At 43.2% G+C, this 14,593-nt stretch overlaps 1 protein-coding gene across 1 annotated transcript in view; it reads left to right on the forward strand.

Annotated features, from left to right (window-relative positions):
• NUDT14 (nudix hydrolase 14) overlaps positions 1-12,089 on the forward strand; it is a 64,241-nt gene extending 52,152 nt beyond the window's left edge. The window contains exon 5 of the mRNA XM_054161752.1: positions 10,661-12,089. Coding sequence (XP_054017727.1) covers positions 10,661-10,901 — 241 coding nt within the window. The 3' untranslated portion in view covers positions 10,902-12,089. The remainder of the gene's footprint in view (positions 1-10,660) is intronic.
• The last annotated feature ends 2,504 nt before the right edge of the window (positions 12,090-14,593 follow it).

Here is a 14,593-nt window from a genome sequence, read left to right on the forward strand (position 1 = left end):
AGCGTTCAATCTTCCCTGCAGCTGGTGCATAGTAAGGAATATGGAAAATCCACTCAATACCGTGCTCTTTTGCCCAGCTCTTTACAAGGTTGTTCTTGAAGTGAGTTCCGTTGTCTGACTCAATCCTCTCTGGAGTTCCGTGTCTCCACAGGATCTGTCTCTCCAGACCGAGAATGGTGTTGCGTGCAGTTGCATGTGGGACTGCGTAAGTTTCCAGCCATCCAGTGTTCGCCTCTACCATAGTAAGCACGTACTGCTTACCAGAACGAGAACGTGGTAGAGTGATGTAGTCAATCTGCCAAGCTTCACCATACTTGTATTTGGACCATCTGTCACCATACCACAAGGGCTTAATTCTCTTTGCTTGCTTAATAGCAGCACAAATGTCACAGTCATGGATGACTTGTGTGATGGCATCCATGGAAATGTCTATGGATCTGTCACGAGCCCATTGGTATGTTGCATCTCTGCCTTGATGTCCTGACGAATCGTGAGCCCACCGAGCTAAGAATATCTCACCTCGGTGTTTCCAGTCGAGATCAAGTTCAGAGTCCTTGTCTACTTGAGAAACTCTTGCAGCTAGATCTGCCTGATGGTTGTGCTGCTGTTCCTCAGTAGCTTTGCTCTTGGGAATGTGAGCATCAATGTGTCTCACTTTCACTGGAATTCTCTCGATTCGATCAGCAATGTCTTGCCACAGTTCAGCTGCCCAGATGGGTTTTCCTTTCCTCTGCCAGCCATTCTTTTTCCAGTTCTTTAGCCAACCCCATAGAGCATTGGCTACCATCCATGAGTCGGTGTAGAGATAAAGCTTTGGCCATCTCTCACGTTCAGCCACGTCGAGAGCTAGCTGGACAGCTTTTACCTCTGCAAATTGACTGGATTCTCCTTCTCCATCCTTCGCCTCTGCAACTCGGCGTGTTGGACTCCACACGGCAGACTTCCACCTTCGCTTGTTCCCGACGAGACGACAGGAACCGTCTGTGAACAAAGCATATTTCTTTTCATCATCAGAAAGGTCATTGTAAGGAGGAGCTTCCTCAGCACGAGTTACTCTCTCCTCTGGAGGTTTAGCACAGTTGGTATCTTCAGGCCAACTTGAGATCACCTCCACCAGACCAGGTCTTTCAAGATTTCCCATTCGAGCTCTCTGTGTTATCAGGGCCATCCACTTAGACCAGGTGGAATCTGTGGCATGATGTGGTGTGGAACCTTTGCCTTTGAACATCCAATTCAAAACTGGCAATCTGGGAGCTAAGAGAAGTTGTGATTCAGTTCCAATCACTTCAGAAGCTGCTTTCACTCCTTCATAGGCAGCTAGAATCTCTTTCTCTGTTGGAGTGTAATTAGCCTCTGAACCTCTGTAACCTCGACTCCAGAAACCAAGAGGTCGTCCACGTGTCTCACCTGGAGCTTTTTGCCACAAGCACCAGGTTGGACCATTGTCACCTGCAGCCGTGTACAAAATGTTCTTAATGTCTGGACCATCTCGCACAGGTCCCAGACCCACTGCTTGGACTACTTCTTGCTTTATCTGGTCAAAGGCTGCTTGTTGTTCAGGTCCCCAGTGGAAACTGTTCCTCTTTCGAGTCACATCATACAGAGGTTTCACAATCTGACTGTATCCAGGAATGTGTAGTCTCCAAAATCCCACTATCCCCAAGAAACGTAGAGTTTCTTGCTTGTTCGTGGGATTTGCCATGGTAGAGACTCTATTTACCACATCCACTGGAATGTGTCGGCGTCCATCCTGCCACTGCACTCCCAGAAACTGGATCTCTGTGGTAGGACCTTTCACTTTGTCTCTCTTGATGGCAAAACCTGCATTCAGGAGAATGTCCATGATTTTGTTACCTTTCTCGAAGACTTCCTCAGCAGTTTTACCCCAGACGATGATATCATCGATGAACTGGATGTGTTCTGGAGCACCACCTTCCTCCAGAGCATCATGGATTACTGCATGACAGATGCTGGAGCTGTGGATCCAGCCCATCGGCAGTCTGTTGAAAGTGTACTGGATTCCTCTCCAGGTGAAAGCAAACTGAGGCCTGCATTCCTCTGCTATGGGAATAGAGAAGAAGGCATTAGCAATGTCTATGGTAGCATACCATTTGGCCTCTTTGGATTCCAGCTCATACTGGAGTTCCATCATGTCTGGTACTGCTGCACTCATAGGCGGAGTTACTTCATTCAGGGCTCGGTAGTCCACTGTCAGACGCCAGTCTCCATTCGGCTTTCGCACAGGCCACACTGGACTGTTGAAAGGTGAATGAGTTTTGCTGATGACTTTCTGACTCTCCAACTGACGAATCAGATTCTGAATGGGCAACAAAGAGTCACGGTTGGTTCTGTATTGTCTGTGATGCACAGTCCGAGAAGCAACCGGCAACTTAATGTCCTGAATCTTGTGTTGTCCCACAACTGCAGATTCATCAGAAAGCTCAGGTCTAGCAGACAGCTTCAGTTTTTGTCCATCAATTTCTACAGAAGCTACTCCAAAAGCCCATTTGTAACCTTTAGGGTCTTTGAAACGCCCTTCTCTCAGAAAATCAATTCCCAAAATACAAGGTGCATCAGGTCCGGTCACAACTGTATGCTTTTTCCATTGTTTACCAGTTAAGCTTATATTAACCTCCACTTTACTTAACTCTTGAGATCCACCAGTGACTCCCAGAATAGTTATGGACTCTGATCCCTGATAATTTGATGGCAATATGGTGCACTGAGCTCCTGTGTCAACCAAGGCCCTGTACTTCTGAAAGTGTGAAGTGCCAGGCCACTGGATGTACACATCCCAATAGATTCTGTTATCTGTATTACCCCTCTCCTCCCCCTGGCGGGAGGCAGGGCACCCCTAGTTATGGGGAACATGTCCACAGGTGCAACGAGCACACTGTGCAGTGTTAGAACTGGAGCCACTGTTGGAGCTACTAGAGTTGTCCTGGGGAACTGTAGAAGTAACAGCTACCCTTCTGGTATTGCTACCTCGGGTTCTGCCACTTTGCAGTTCTCTCAGTCTCCTGAAAAGATTAGAAGTTGGTTGACCATCCCACCTGTTCATGTTCTCACCAAACTGATCACGCAGGGTAATCCAAATAGTCCTACGTGACTGCCTTGGTGGTCTGTTTTGGTTTGATCTGTTTTGGAATGACCTCCTTGGAGGATGTCTATTCCTCACAGATGAAACCTGTACCCACCTGGAGGAAGAATTGGAATCATCTCTTTGTGCCAATTGGGAGATGGTGTTTTTAAATTCATCCTTCAGCTCTTTCATGCAATTCTCCAGTTTTCCAGACAGAGTTTCAATGGCTGAAACCAAAGAAACACGTGTCATGCTATCATCCAATTGTCTCAATTGATCAGTGAATTGGCCAACCGTAAGAGGAGCTCCACCATAATTTCTTGCTACAATTCTGCTTGCCAGAATGTTTGCATAATTGGAAGGAGCAAGCTTGATGAGCTTTTTAGTAAGACCATTTCCTACAGGAACATCATCAGGATTCAGAGATTCATGTTCACCATAGAGTACCTCTCTAACAGCAAATTCTCTCAGACGCTTGATTCCCTCATCTATGGTAGTCCAGGGCTTAGGATTCCATGGAAGATCATCTCGGGAAGGGTATCTCATGAGAACCGCCATTAGAAGGCGTATCCACAGATTAACCTTACCGAGAGCCTTGCCTAGATGTCTATCTATTCCATTATCCTTTGAGAGAGTTCCTAGCTGGGCTGCTGACTTGTCTCCAACCATTAGAGCTGGAGCACCTGTATCATAGCATCTACCAAGCCAAGCGAGAACTGGCTCCTTATCTGCTCTGAGATAGTCTTTTCTTACATTTCTAAGCTCCTCCCGGGGTGAAGAGCAGTCGGTTATGTCATCTTGTTCTTGCTCCTCTGCCTCCTGTTCCTCAACTTGTGGTCCCAACAACCTTTCTGTCACTCTCTCAAGGATCCCTTTAAGCTGAGAGGCACCACCACTAGCTGCTGTCCTACCAAGAGATGCATCTCGATCCTCTGATGATCTCAATAACTCAGCTATATTTTTAAGACAGATTTTCTCTTCCTCCCCAGCAGAAGAACCTTGCTGTGCATCCCCGTCAGCTCCTGAATCAGCTTTAGTCTTACCCTTCCTTGTTGTTAAAACTGCTACTTGCTTTACTGGAGCTGTGTTTGGGTTTCCAGCTGCCTTATTATCAGAAGCTGATAAGCTTTGAGACAGATTAGCTGCTTTGGAGGACGCTTCCGCTCCTGCCATGGAAGAAGGAGGAAATGACTTTGCCTCGTTAATGGTGGCTGCCTGGGACACAGGAGCCGCCATGTTTGGGGCAACTGCAGCCCCTAGCTGCTTGCCAGAATCATTAGCAGTGCTATTCAGAGCTGCCTTGCCGATTGACTTTTTAGCTTTATCTTTAACTGACACAGATTCTCCATTATCATCCTCACTGGATGTTCCTGAAACAGAGCTAGGGTGGCGTTTTCGTCTCTTAACCCTCCGTTTTATAACAAAACATGCCTTGGACACTTTTTTCTCCCGGTACAGTGCTACCAACAAATACACATTAATTATCATCATCAGCAGGACTACACACATCAAGAAAATCAGCTTTGGATCCCAGCCATCACTTAAAATTACCCTTTCACCGAGCGGAATCTTAAACTCTTTTATCTCAATAGGGAGTGTGCTAGATGTAACATTCCTGTACTTTTTAACATAAAAGAATTCCAGGCACTGATCATACAGAAGCCGAATCTTGTACTTAAACCACAAATATAATTTTTGCATTATATATTTACCTATCTTATCGATAATCATACCCAGGCAATACTTGTAGATCAATACACCAAAGACCGAGAAGAACAGACGCTCAAAAAGCCAAAACACCTTCATGTTTGCTCGTTCGACTTAAGCAAGCAATAAATCAAACTAATTTGTCACCAAGCCCCACGTTGGGCGCCAATAAATGTGGTAGGTTGAGAGAGGGCTTAGCTCTCCCTCCTCCACAGAGTAAGAAACCACAGCTAACTCAGTCGAAGAGCAAAAGCTATATATTTACAAGCATATATGGAAAGCAGGTTATATATAACACAATATATACAGGTATTTACAATATATACACAGAAATACACAGCAAAGACAAATAACACAACAAAAATCCCTCCCTCAGGGAGGGATCCCCTCTTTGGAACCCCCTCTCTCCCCCCCTTACCTCCCTTTTTCCCCAAAAAGGGGTTAGAGAGAGAGAAAGGCAAGTTACTAAGGAAAAGAGTTGTTAGCAAGCTTCAAAAGCCCATGCAGGATTAGTGTTTGCTTATCTGAAGGCCAAGTCCAGCAGTTCGCAGAAGAAGCAGGCAGGGAGAACAGGCTGAAACACCAAACTCCCCCAACTCCCAAACCGAACTGAACTGAGGAAAAAATTTTCCAACCGCTTCACAATCTAAAGCTGAATTTTTTGTTTATCAACCAATGAAATTCGTTTAGAATATCAGAATGTTTTGGTTCTAGTACCAAAAACATTAGCCAGTGTGTTCCAGCAGTGTTTGTTCTTAAAGGCACAGCCTCAAACGACCACAGCTATATATTTGCTCATGCATTTACTAAAAGGGAAGAACTAAACCAAGGCTTTGTGATAGCTGCTATTCCCATGCTCTTTCCTACAAGTGTGTTGCCCACAGCTTTGAAAGTCATAGCGTGATTTAATCACAGTGTTTGAGTGTTTTATTTAAAATGAAATATGGTAGTAGCATACAATCTTGTTTTGATGTGTTGGAGTTACATTTAAGTTATGGTTGTGAAGAAAACCATACCCCTTTGGTATCCTTGCTTTGACATGCTTACATTCTTAGACTTGCTGTTGTCAAAGGTAACGCAGGTTTCTCTATGTCTCTGAAGCAATGCTAGAAGTTTAGTGCTAATAGACTTTTGGTTTTAAAAATATGTCTGTTGAGGTTACAGGATTTGTGAGCTTAAGCCCTAATGATTTCACAGAGAGTATTTGCCAGCCGTGTAGCTGTTAATTGAAACAACTATAAACTTCTCAGTGGATACTAATCCTCATGATAAAGAGATGAGGAAAACAGAGCTGTGTTTTTTATAGATCATTTGCATTTGTCCCACAGTGGTAAATGAGTCACGCACTGTACAGACACATCAAAATACATCTGGAACAATCAGCTAGGTCAAGCCAGGCTTAGTAGGTCTGGGTCAGTATGAGCCATGACATGCCTGGTCTGGGCAACATGGCGCTAAACCCCCGGAGTGAGACTGAAGCCTGAAGTCTCACCATGGGCTGGTGCTGAGGGGTCAGACCCTGCTTGTTCTCCCCCAAACCAAGCCCCTCTGGTAGTGGGAAGGGGAGACACCTTTATCGGGAAGGTGGTTTTCCCAGGGTGAAACTCATCACTTGCAGTTCAGGTGTGCTGACCCCTGTGATTTCCACAGATGCAAAGCTAATGAATAGAGCTGTAATCTGTTAATAGGTGACTCATTTCAGACCCTGGCAAAAGTGTTTTATTTGTAATGCCAGGACAAGGAAAAGAATATGTCACAGACTTGGGATAGAGGATGAAAGTAGCAGAAAAAGGAAATAGTACCATGATTAAAGGCATATCAAAATTCCTCAAACATCATACTCAGAAAGTACAAGTAAGTGTGCAAAAGCTTAGGAAGCTGCAGATAAAACTGAAAGCATCCTGAAAATGTGCCTGTTTACCAGCCAGACACATCTTCTCCCTTTCTGCTCTTTTCTTCCTCCAGCCCTAGTAGCCAAAATCACTGAAATGTATACACCTTTTCCAAGAGTATGTGCTGAAATACTTTATTATTTCAACCAGATGTAGGCTCAGAAGAGCTTCAAAGCAACAAACCTGCTAACTTTTATTTTCTATAAAAATCAAAGGTACTAAGAGAGATTAAATCTCAGTAGCATTGATTTTTGGACAGTTTTATAAGGACAGGCAGGATACATTAGTATCTAAGAGTCTGGAAATGGGAAAGGCATCAGTAAGCAATGTGGAGAATATTTAATTTACTAAAGGGCATTCCATGGGGATCCATGCACAAAAGATCAACTGGCAGGATAAGCAAGAGCATTTAGAGACAGAAATATCAAATCTAAAAAAGAAGATAAGGAACATCCCCCTTTTATGAGTGAGAATATATTCCTGTATGTATCTTTCAGTTTCTTTCAAAAAACATTGAAATGGACCTTTAGTTAGAAAATAAAGTAATTAATATCTTTACAAACAGTGTCATGTGCTAGTCTCCAGAGTCACCCATACACATTGTGAGGGGATTCGAATGTTAAATTTGGTGGTTTGGGGGAGGGAAAGTAGAATAGAGTAAGATGAGTATTAATACTAGTCCTCTTTTATTTACAGCTCATATGGAAGTTTTTATTAGCTTTTAATAGCTCCTGGCAAAGTTTCAGGCAGAGATAAGTTAGGTAATCAAATAAGGAAGAATGGACATGTGGATATGTCCTCCTCTGAATATGTATTGTTGCCATTTTTTGGTGGTTTCTGTGCCAGATTATATGCACAGAAGTGCCATAACTTTGGGCATCATAACAAAGGAAACACCTTGATGTCCCATGCTTTCCTCTTTTAAAGTATATTCAGTGTAGGAGCCACCTGTATTTAGTTCATAAGAAGAGAATCACTGATGTAGTAAAGTATCATATGAGTAAATGCAATGAAATAACAGTACACTGAAATCACTCCACGCTATTTGAGCTACAGTGGGAAGAAACTGAATTGCCCAGTGTAGCACCTGGAGGAGTAGTTTGCCTTTACTTTAAAGAAAAGAGAGATGTGTGGAAAGTTAACTCCCGTGATTTCCACAGCTGCAGCTATTTCATAAGTAAATGGTTACAGGTGATAAAGAAGGAGATTGTGCTGTAAATAATCAAACCAGAATGCTCTTACAGGAGGGCTTCTTGAATAAAGTCTCTATGTTTCTGTACATAACCTTTACATAATAGCAAGTGGACATGGGTATACTCAGTTTAGGATCATTTTTATTCTCCAGGTGGGGCACCCCAGATGAAGCTCAGATTGGCATGCATCAGAAGTATCAGAACATTAAATATGTATTTAATGCATAGTCCCATGTTTTTTTCATGGTACCTGTGGAGACTAGTAAGCTCTAGTCTTAGTCTTCCAAATTTTACAGTATAAATTACCAAAAAACAGTCTCTAAATAGTGGTCTCCCTATGTTTATTTAATTACTAAAAATACAGGTCTCACAGAAACAATTGAAGCACAAGCAATCATCATATGGAGAGAAAAGCAGATCTAGACCTCCAGTTGCTTTCAGAAAAAAACACCACCTTTCTGCTTCCTCAAACAAGTAATGGAGGAAGAGAGAAAAAAACACAAACAAGCAATCTACTATTCCATCACAAATACATTCCCTCAGTGAGGCTCCTTCCAGTGGACACAGCTGTAGTGAGGAGTGAGTAGCACATGGGTCAGTGGTCAGTGACAGGTATCAAGGTAGCTAAACTGAGGGAGACTGTTCACTGTAAGACTGAAGCTTAAATGGTCAGCCATGAGGGATTGTGAAATAGATCTGCTTGCTCTTGATCAGCATTTTGATTCCAGTGTTGTGTTTTCACATTATATATTGTTGCCTGATAATACCAAGAAAAATATATTGAATTTTAGCACAAAGGGAGTTGGGTAAAGTGTGCCAGCATCCTCACAGCAGAAACAGCTAGCACGTGAGCAAACAGAACGGCATTCCAACTTCTGTGAGCTGGTTTCTGACAGCAACTTGATGAAAGATGAATCTAGAGTATTTTTATAATGAAATCAGAATGATTAAAGTGGCCTGGTGGGCCCAGTGTGCAACTCCTGCTGCTTTCAAAGGTCGCATTTGTGTTGTGCTATCTGCCGACTGGATCTTCAGCTGAGGTGGGATGAGTGGCATCACAGCTGGTGAACAGCATTACTCTTCTGAGCAGCTTCCAGTTAGGGAAGGGAAAAGGGAGCATGACACAGGGAGTCCCAAGGAGACATTTGATCTGGTGCCAGTGGCACGTACAGTGTGTGGATGATTGTCAGCCCTGGATGGCTCTTCTATTGGCAAACCATCTCTGTTGGTCATCAGAATAGCATACAAATACCAAGAAGAGTGGCTTCAGAAAAGAGATCCTTAGGGAAAGTAAATACTGAATCAGAAGAAGGAGGTCTCATACTTCCATGAAAGTGGGAGAGGGAAAAGTGTTAGACTGGTTTTTTGCTACATCCTATTAGGCCACGTTCTGTTTAAAACATGTATCAAAAAAAAACCCCACTACAACACTGAAATGAAGTGATGAGCCCAGAATGAAAGAAATCCCATAGCAGCCCTCAGAGGTCCAGGAGGTGCCCAAGATGGTAAAGTCACAGAATGTATCACAAGTAATTTCAGGAAAAAAATTCACTGATTGGCTCCTTACTCGATATGTTTAACACACACACACAAAAGGTGGGGGGAAGGGGGAAGAGTGTATATTGGTGTAAGAAACCAACTTCAGTAATCACTGTTAATTCTCCAATCAAAATAATTGTCAGTGTGTTCAGAGAAGGGAGAGAGAAATTATTTATTCCTGCTGAGGGGTGTGATGTGTGCTGGATTAAGTGAAAGATTTGAAAGCTTTAGTTGACTTATAGTTGGGTAAGTGTGGGTATTCACCCTGAGATGACAGCACTGCTACAAATCGTAGAATCCTCTCTGTGTGCAATTACATGGAAGCTAATTTTTCAGCTTGCCCTAATGCCTCATTCACAGTTTCACTGAACTTCAGATCCAGATTCAATGTGAAAAGCCACTTGTAATCATGTGAAATGAAGAAGTTGTGATTACAACGTGAATATTTTCTTGGAAGGACTAAATGAGTGGATTATGTACTTAACCCTTATTTAATAATATCTAAATGAAGCAGTCCTAAGGAAACAGAGGATTAAGAAATAAGAAGTATAATACACAGTGAGTGGTCTAGCTGAAGAAAGACTACATAATCTAAAATATCCTCAACTAAATCCACTGTAGCAAATTTAGTGGAGAGACTGGATTACTTCAGATACATGCGTGCTTACCATGGTCCATTTGGGTCAAGGCTAAAGTTCAGCAAGGATAGAGAAAGACTCTCAGGCTGCTTCTGTTACATTACTGATCCAGTCCATGAGTAGAGGACTCCAGCTGTGAATGGACATAGTGTTCTTAACCTTAAAAAATCTAAGTATTTGTGTAAAAACAAGCACATGTAGCATGGTAGCACAGAGATACTCTGAGAAGCTTCATTCTGTTGTTTGTAAATCTCTTGAGAGTCGTCACACAGTCCAGGTCTCACTCAGGTCAACTGACAAAACTGTTGGCTTCAGGAGATGTCCAACAACAGTTCACCAGTTCAAAACTTATTTTTTTTTGTTTCCTACCAAACTAACACTTTTCCAAAACTGTGGAATATATTTGAAGATGCGTTTCATGTGCAACCGTATTCAGTAGTATTACTGCACGACAGCTGCAATCCATTTCTGTATTTGTGAAATCGCATTTTTAGGTTCTAAATTGCTTTAGCAGAGAGTTAGGACCAGCTGCTTTGTGACACAAGTTAAGGATCCAGGTTTCTGTTCCTAGTTTCTGGCTACCACCTTCCTTCTCTGCTTTTTTCCCAGGTCTGGAGTTGGTGTGGCGGGTTCTACGCAGACATTATTTTATGCAGAAGTGACAGATGAGATGAGAACTGGTGAAGGAGGTGGCCAGCCTGAAGAAGGAGAGCTGATTGAAGTTGTAGAAATACCTTTAGAAGACTCCATGAAGTTTGCTTATGATGAGACTCTCCCAAAGACGATGGGTGTCATCTTCAGCTTCATGTGGTTTCAAAACAACATAACACCCAAGCTACCAAAAAAGTAAAGCACACTGATTTTAAGAAAACCTTTCCTAGGGGTTACGTGGATACAAAACCCTGCAAATCTGCCTGCTTTGATCAACTCAACGTTTCACAGAGCAAATCTTTCTTGAAATAAATTTGGAAGTAAAATCTCAGTTAAAATCCTGACCTAATTTCCGTTGTTACCAAAACACTTACTGGTTTCACCGGAGCCAGGATTTGCATCTGAGAGGCAAATGTTGACTTTTGCACAGAGGCTAAGTAAATGTGTCCAGGTCTCCTTTCTCAAGGCACTGCTCTACCACTATTTTGAAGAGTTGCTCAGGACTCGGAGCAGCTGCTGTATGAGGCTGTCACTGCGGTCTGTCCACACTGGCAGCTGTGTATTCACTGTAGTTTCTGATCTCTTTTGGGGAAGACAGTAAACATTAATAGTCACAGATACCCTAGCTGCATTCCCCAGTTCTGCACAGCCTTCAGGGAGTAGACTCCTGTGTGGTGTGTAGCTCATGTACAGAGAAAATGTTTGCATTTCTGAACATGCAAACTTTATTCCATCAGCAAACATGCCTGTAAATCCTTCTGCTAATGTGTTACTTTGACAATAGACCAGCTGTAAGATTATGTGCTTCTGTTTGTTCCCACTATAATGCTGAGCAGCAGCTATGGTGGTAGAGAGATGAATGATGGAGGCTTCTACTGGAACACGTGCTGCTTTGGTTTATGGGTAATACTTGATTAATTAGACCAAACTTTGTCCTCTAGAGCAGGACTCAAGACTAAGTCTTACAATTTGATTCAGAGGTGACTAATAGAAGTGATTTTTCAGAGGCGTTCTGCAGTCTGTGTCCTTATCACCCAAATGGGAAGAATGGGACTTAACCCTCAGATAATGCTCCTTGAAATCTAATGATCAAAAGTGCTTTACTGAGAGATTTATCTTCATTTGTGCAGTGTAGATTGAAGCCCATACAGCCTGCAGAGACACAGGGAGCAACACCATTTGATTTACTGAAGTGGTCTAATCAGACCGTATGCCTCTTGTTCTATCAGTGTAATTTACATGTGGACTCTGTCATGTGGAACTGTTAAGAGCATGAACGGAAGAGAATTAGGTCTGGCAATTTAATTGTGCACTGGTTTCTGTTATTCACTGATTTAATGGTAATTAACATGCCTTCATTATATATTCCAGGATTGCTGAGGTGCTAGCTATGCCTATAAGGTGAGGGACTGCAAAACTTTAATATGGCAACTAGAATAAATGCAGTAGAAATGCCTGATAGTGTCCAGTGGCTGATGTAAAATCACTGCATGTCTCAGTAGATGTGTGCAGAAACCAGCTTTTAGAACTGGTACTTGCTGGTTCTACTGTCAGGGAATAAAGGTCATAGCATCATGGAAGGGTTGTAAGGGACCTTAAAGATCATCTAGTTCCAACCCACCTGCCATGGGCATGGATACCTTGCATTAGATTAGGTTGCTCAAAGCCCCATCCAATCTGGCTCTGGGAAAGGACTTTTCCAAGGAAAGACCCTGAAGAAAGAGCAGCCTATATCTGTGTGAGCCAGACACCTTTTGTGGAAGCAGACACATCTATGTTGAACTGTGCCTGGTCTGTGGTGAGTCTATGGCTGAGCTATGGTGAAAAGCAAGTAAGTTCTGTCTGATGTATTGACATTGGAAGGTGGTTTAGGGTGGGGTCTGCACTGCTCCACATCTTTACTGTGTCTGGATGATCGTTGCTGATGCCTTTACAAGTGACTACAAATATGTATAATAATGCCTTTTACTCCAAGCTGTAGTTACCAAAGTGGCTGTCTGCTTCCATCAAATTTATTACATGGCTTGTTCCTCACTTCAGTGTCAAAGGGCACGTGAGAAACCTTTTTGCTGTATAATGCAGTGATTTGGGAAATCGGTGCAGTGCTGTGGTGGTTAGAGTTGGAAACTTTTCAAAGCAGCATTTATGTATTTACACTGTTTGCCCCAGAATTTCAAATTGATAATCAAATAAGAAGCTCTTAATGTGGTGCTGAGAGCTTTCCACTGGTCAGACATTCCTTCCCCTGCTGCACGCAAGACCTGGAGTCAGTGCTTCACAATGGGCACTCACATTGTATTGAGGATGCTGGTGAGAGCCCATGGCTTTGACCCACTCATGGGTGACAAGCACTCAAGGTATGATTCATCAGACCAAATACACACTTCACTGATTAATCTGTCTAGAAGGGGCTTCAAATCTCAGCACCCACACTCAGTTTAGACTTGTCAGACCACCCCTGGAGGAAGCAAGTCAACCAATGCTGCATTTGTTCTGCCATCACACAACATGCACATCATGAACTACAAACTGCTGGGCCACCAAGGAGAGCACATGGCCATACCCAGGACAGCAGGAGGAGTATCCTAAAATCTCTGTGCATCACTCAGCTGGTGTCAGCCAGTCATGCTTGGCTGCATGTCTTGGAGCTGGAGAGTTTGAGATGTGTATTTTGCCCCTTCCAAGATTCAGTGGCTGTCCTAATGTATTGTCGTTCCCCAAGAGTGTGGGACCTGAGGAAGCATCAAGGGCAGACTTTTTAAAATCTGTTCCAAACTACTGCTGCTGGTCAAGAGAAGGCTGTTCCTCATCACTCGGGCAGCAGGGTGGAAGGCTTCCAAGTTCTACCCGAGTGAGGCCTGTCAGCTTTACAACCCAGCCCTGGGGCCATGCAAGGTGATACAGAAGAGCCACCACCACCAGAACAGCAGCAGAGGTTTTCCAGGCATGGGATAAGAGTGGGAAGACACAGTGTGGGAAGAAGGCTGCAGCAGCATGGAGGGGTGTCTGAGGAGGGAAGCCACAGCCCTCATAAGGGTACAGGGTCCCCCATATGGCAGCAGCCCTCTGCTGTGGTCCGAGGCAGCCTTGCCAACACCAGCTGTGGGCTTCAGACTATTTTTTATGTAATTTAAATTTCTTTTCCAGATAACCATGACAGAGGGCAGTTGAATGAGCTGGGCAGTCACTCAGCCCATCTCCATGATCCAGAAAGCTGGGCCAGAAGATGAGCAGTATTGCCCTCGCCACCAGTCCGTTGCTCTCCAGGGATCTACAGGGTAGACATCTACAAAATCCCAGGAGACAATGGTAGCTCTGAAGCCTTTACACTCCAAGGGATGCTACACGTCAGCCCTGTGCTTTGCTTGACCACCCCTGCACTTTGTCATTCTCAAAAGTGGTGAAGGGATGACTTTGCTTTCCTTCTACAGATTGGAAATTGTCCCCAGAAGCAGCCATGACACAAATAACTGAAAGCCATGTGTACAGTAGTGTTGTGTCTGGTGTTTGGCTTAGAAATATTAAATGTAAATGTATCTTAACCTTTTCCGTTTTCCTTTTTAATTTTGGTGGGGATTTTTATAAGGAATTAGGAAGGTTTGAAAAGGCAGGAGAAAGGTCTTAAACTTTTTTCAAAACAGTGGATGATTTGGATTTATAAAAATAAAACCAAAACAACTCGTGCCACTTCTCTTGCCAGGGCTTGCTTTAAAGGTCATAATTAGAGCAAATCCAATATACACTGTCCAAGCTCCAGCAGGAAAAAAGTGCTTCTAATGGAATCTTGAAATCCCAACTGCATTTTAGATTATGTCCTTCAGACGTGCCACCACACATACATCCATAAAGAGCAGAGAATAAAGCAGAGTCCTCATTTGCAGATAATGTATA

This window comes from Dryobates pubescens, chromosome 5, assembly GCF_014839835.1.
Source record: "Dryobates pubescens isolate bDryPub1 chromosome 5, bDryPub1.pri, whole genome shotgun sequence".
Taxonomy (NCBI): domain Eukaryota; kingdom Metazoa; phylum Chordata; class Aves; order Piciformes; family Picidae; genus Dryobates; species Dryobates pubescens.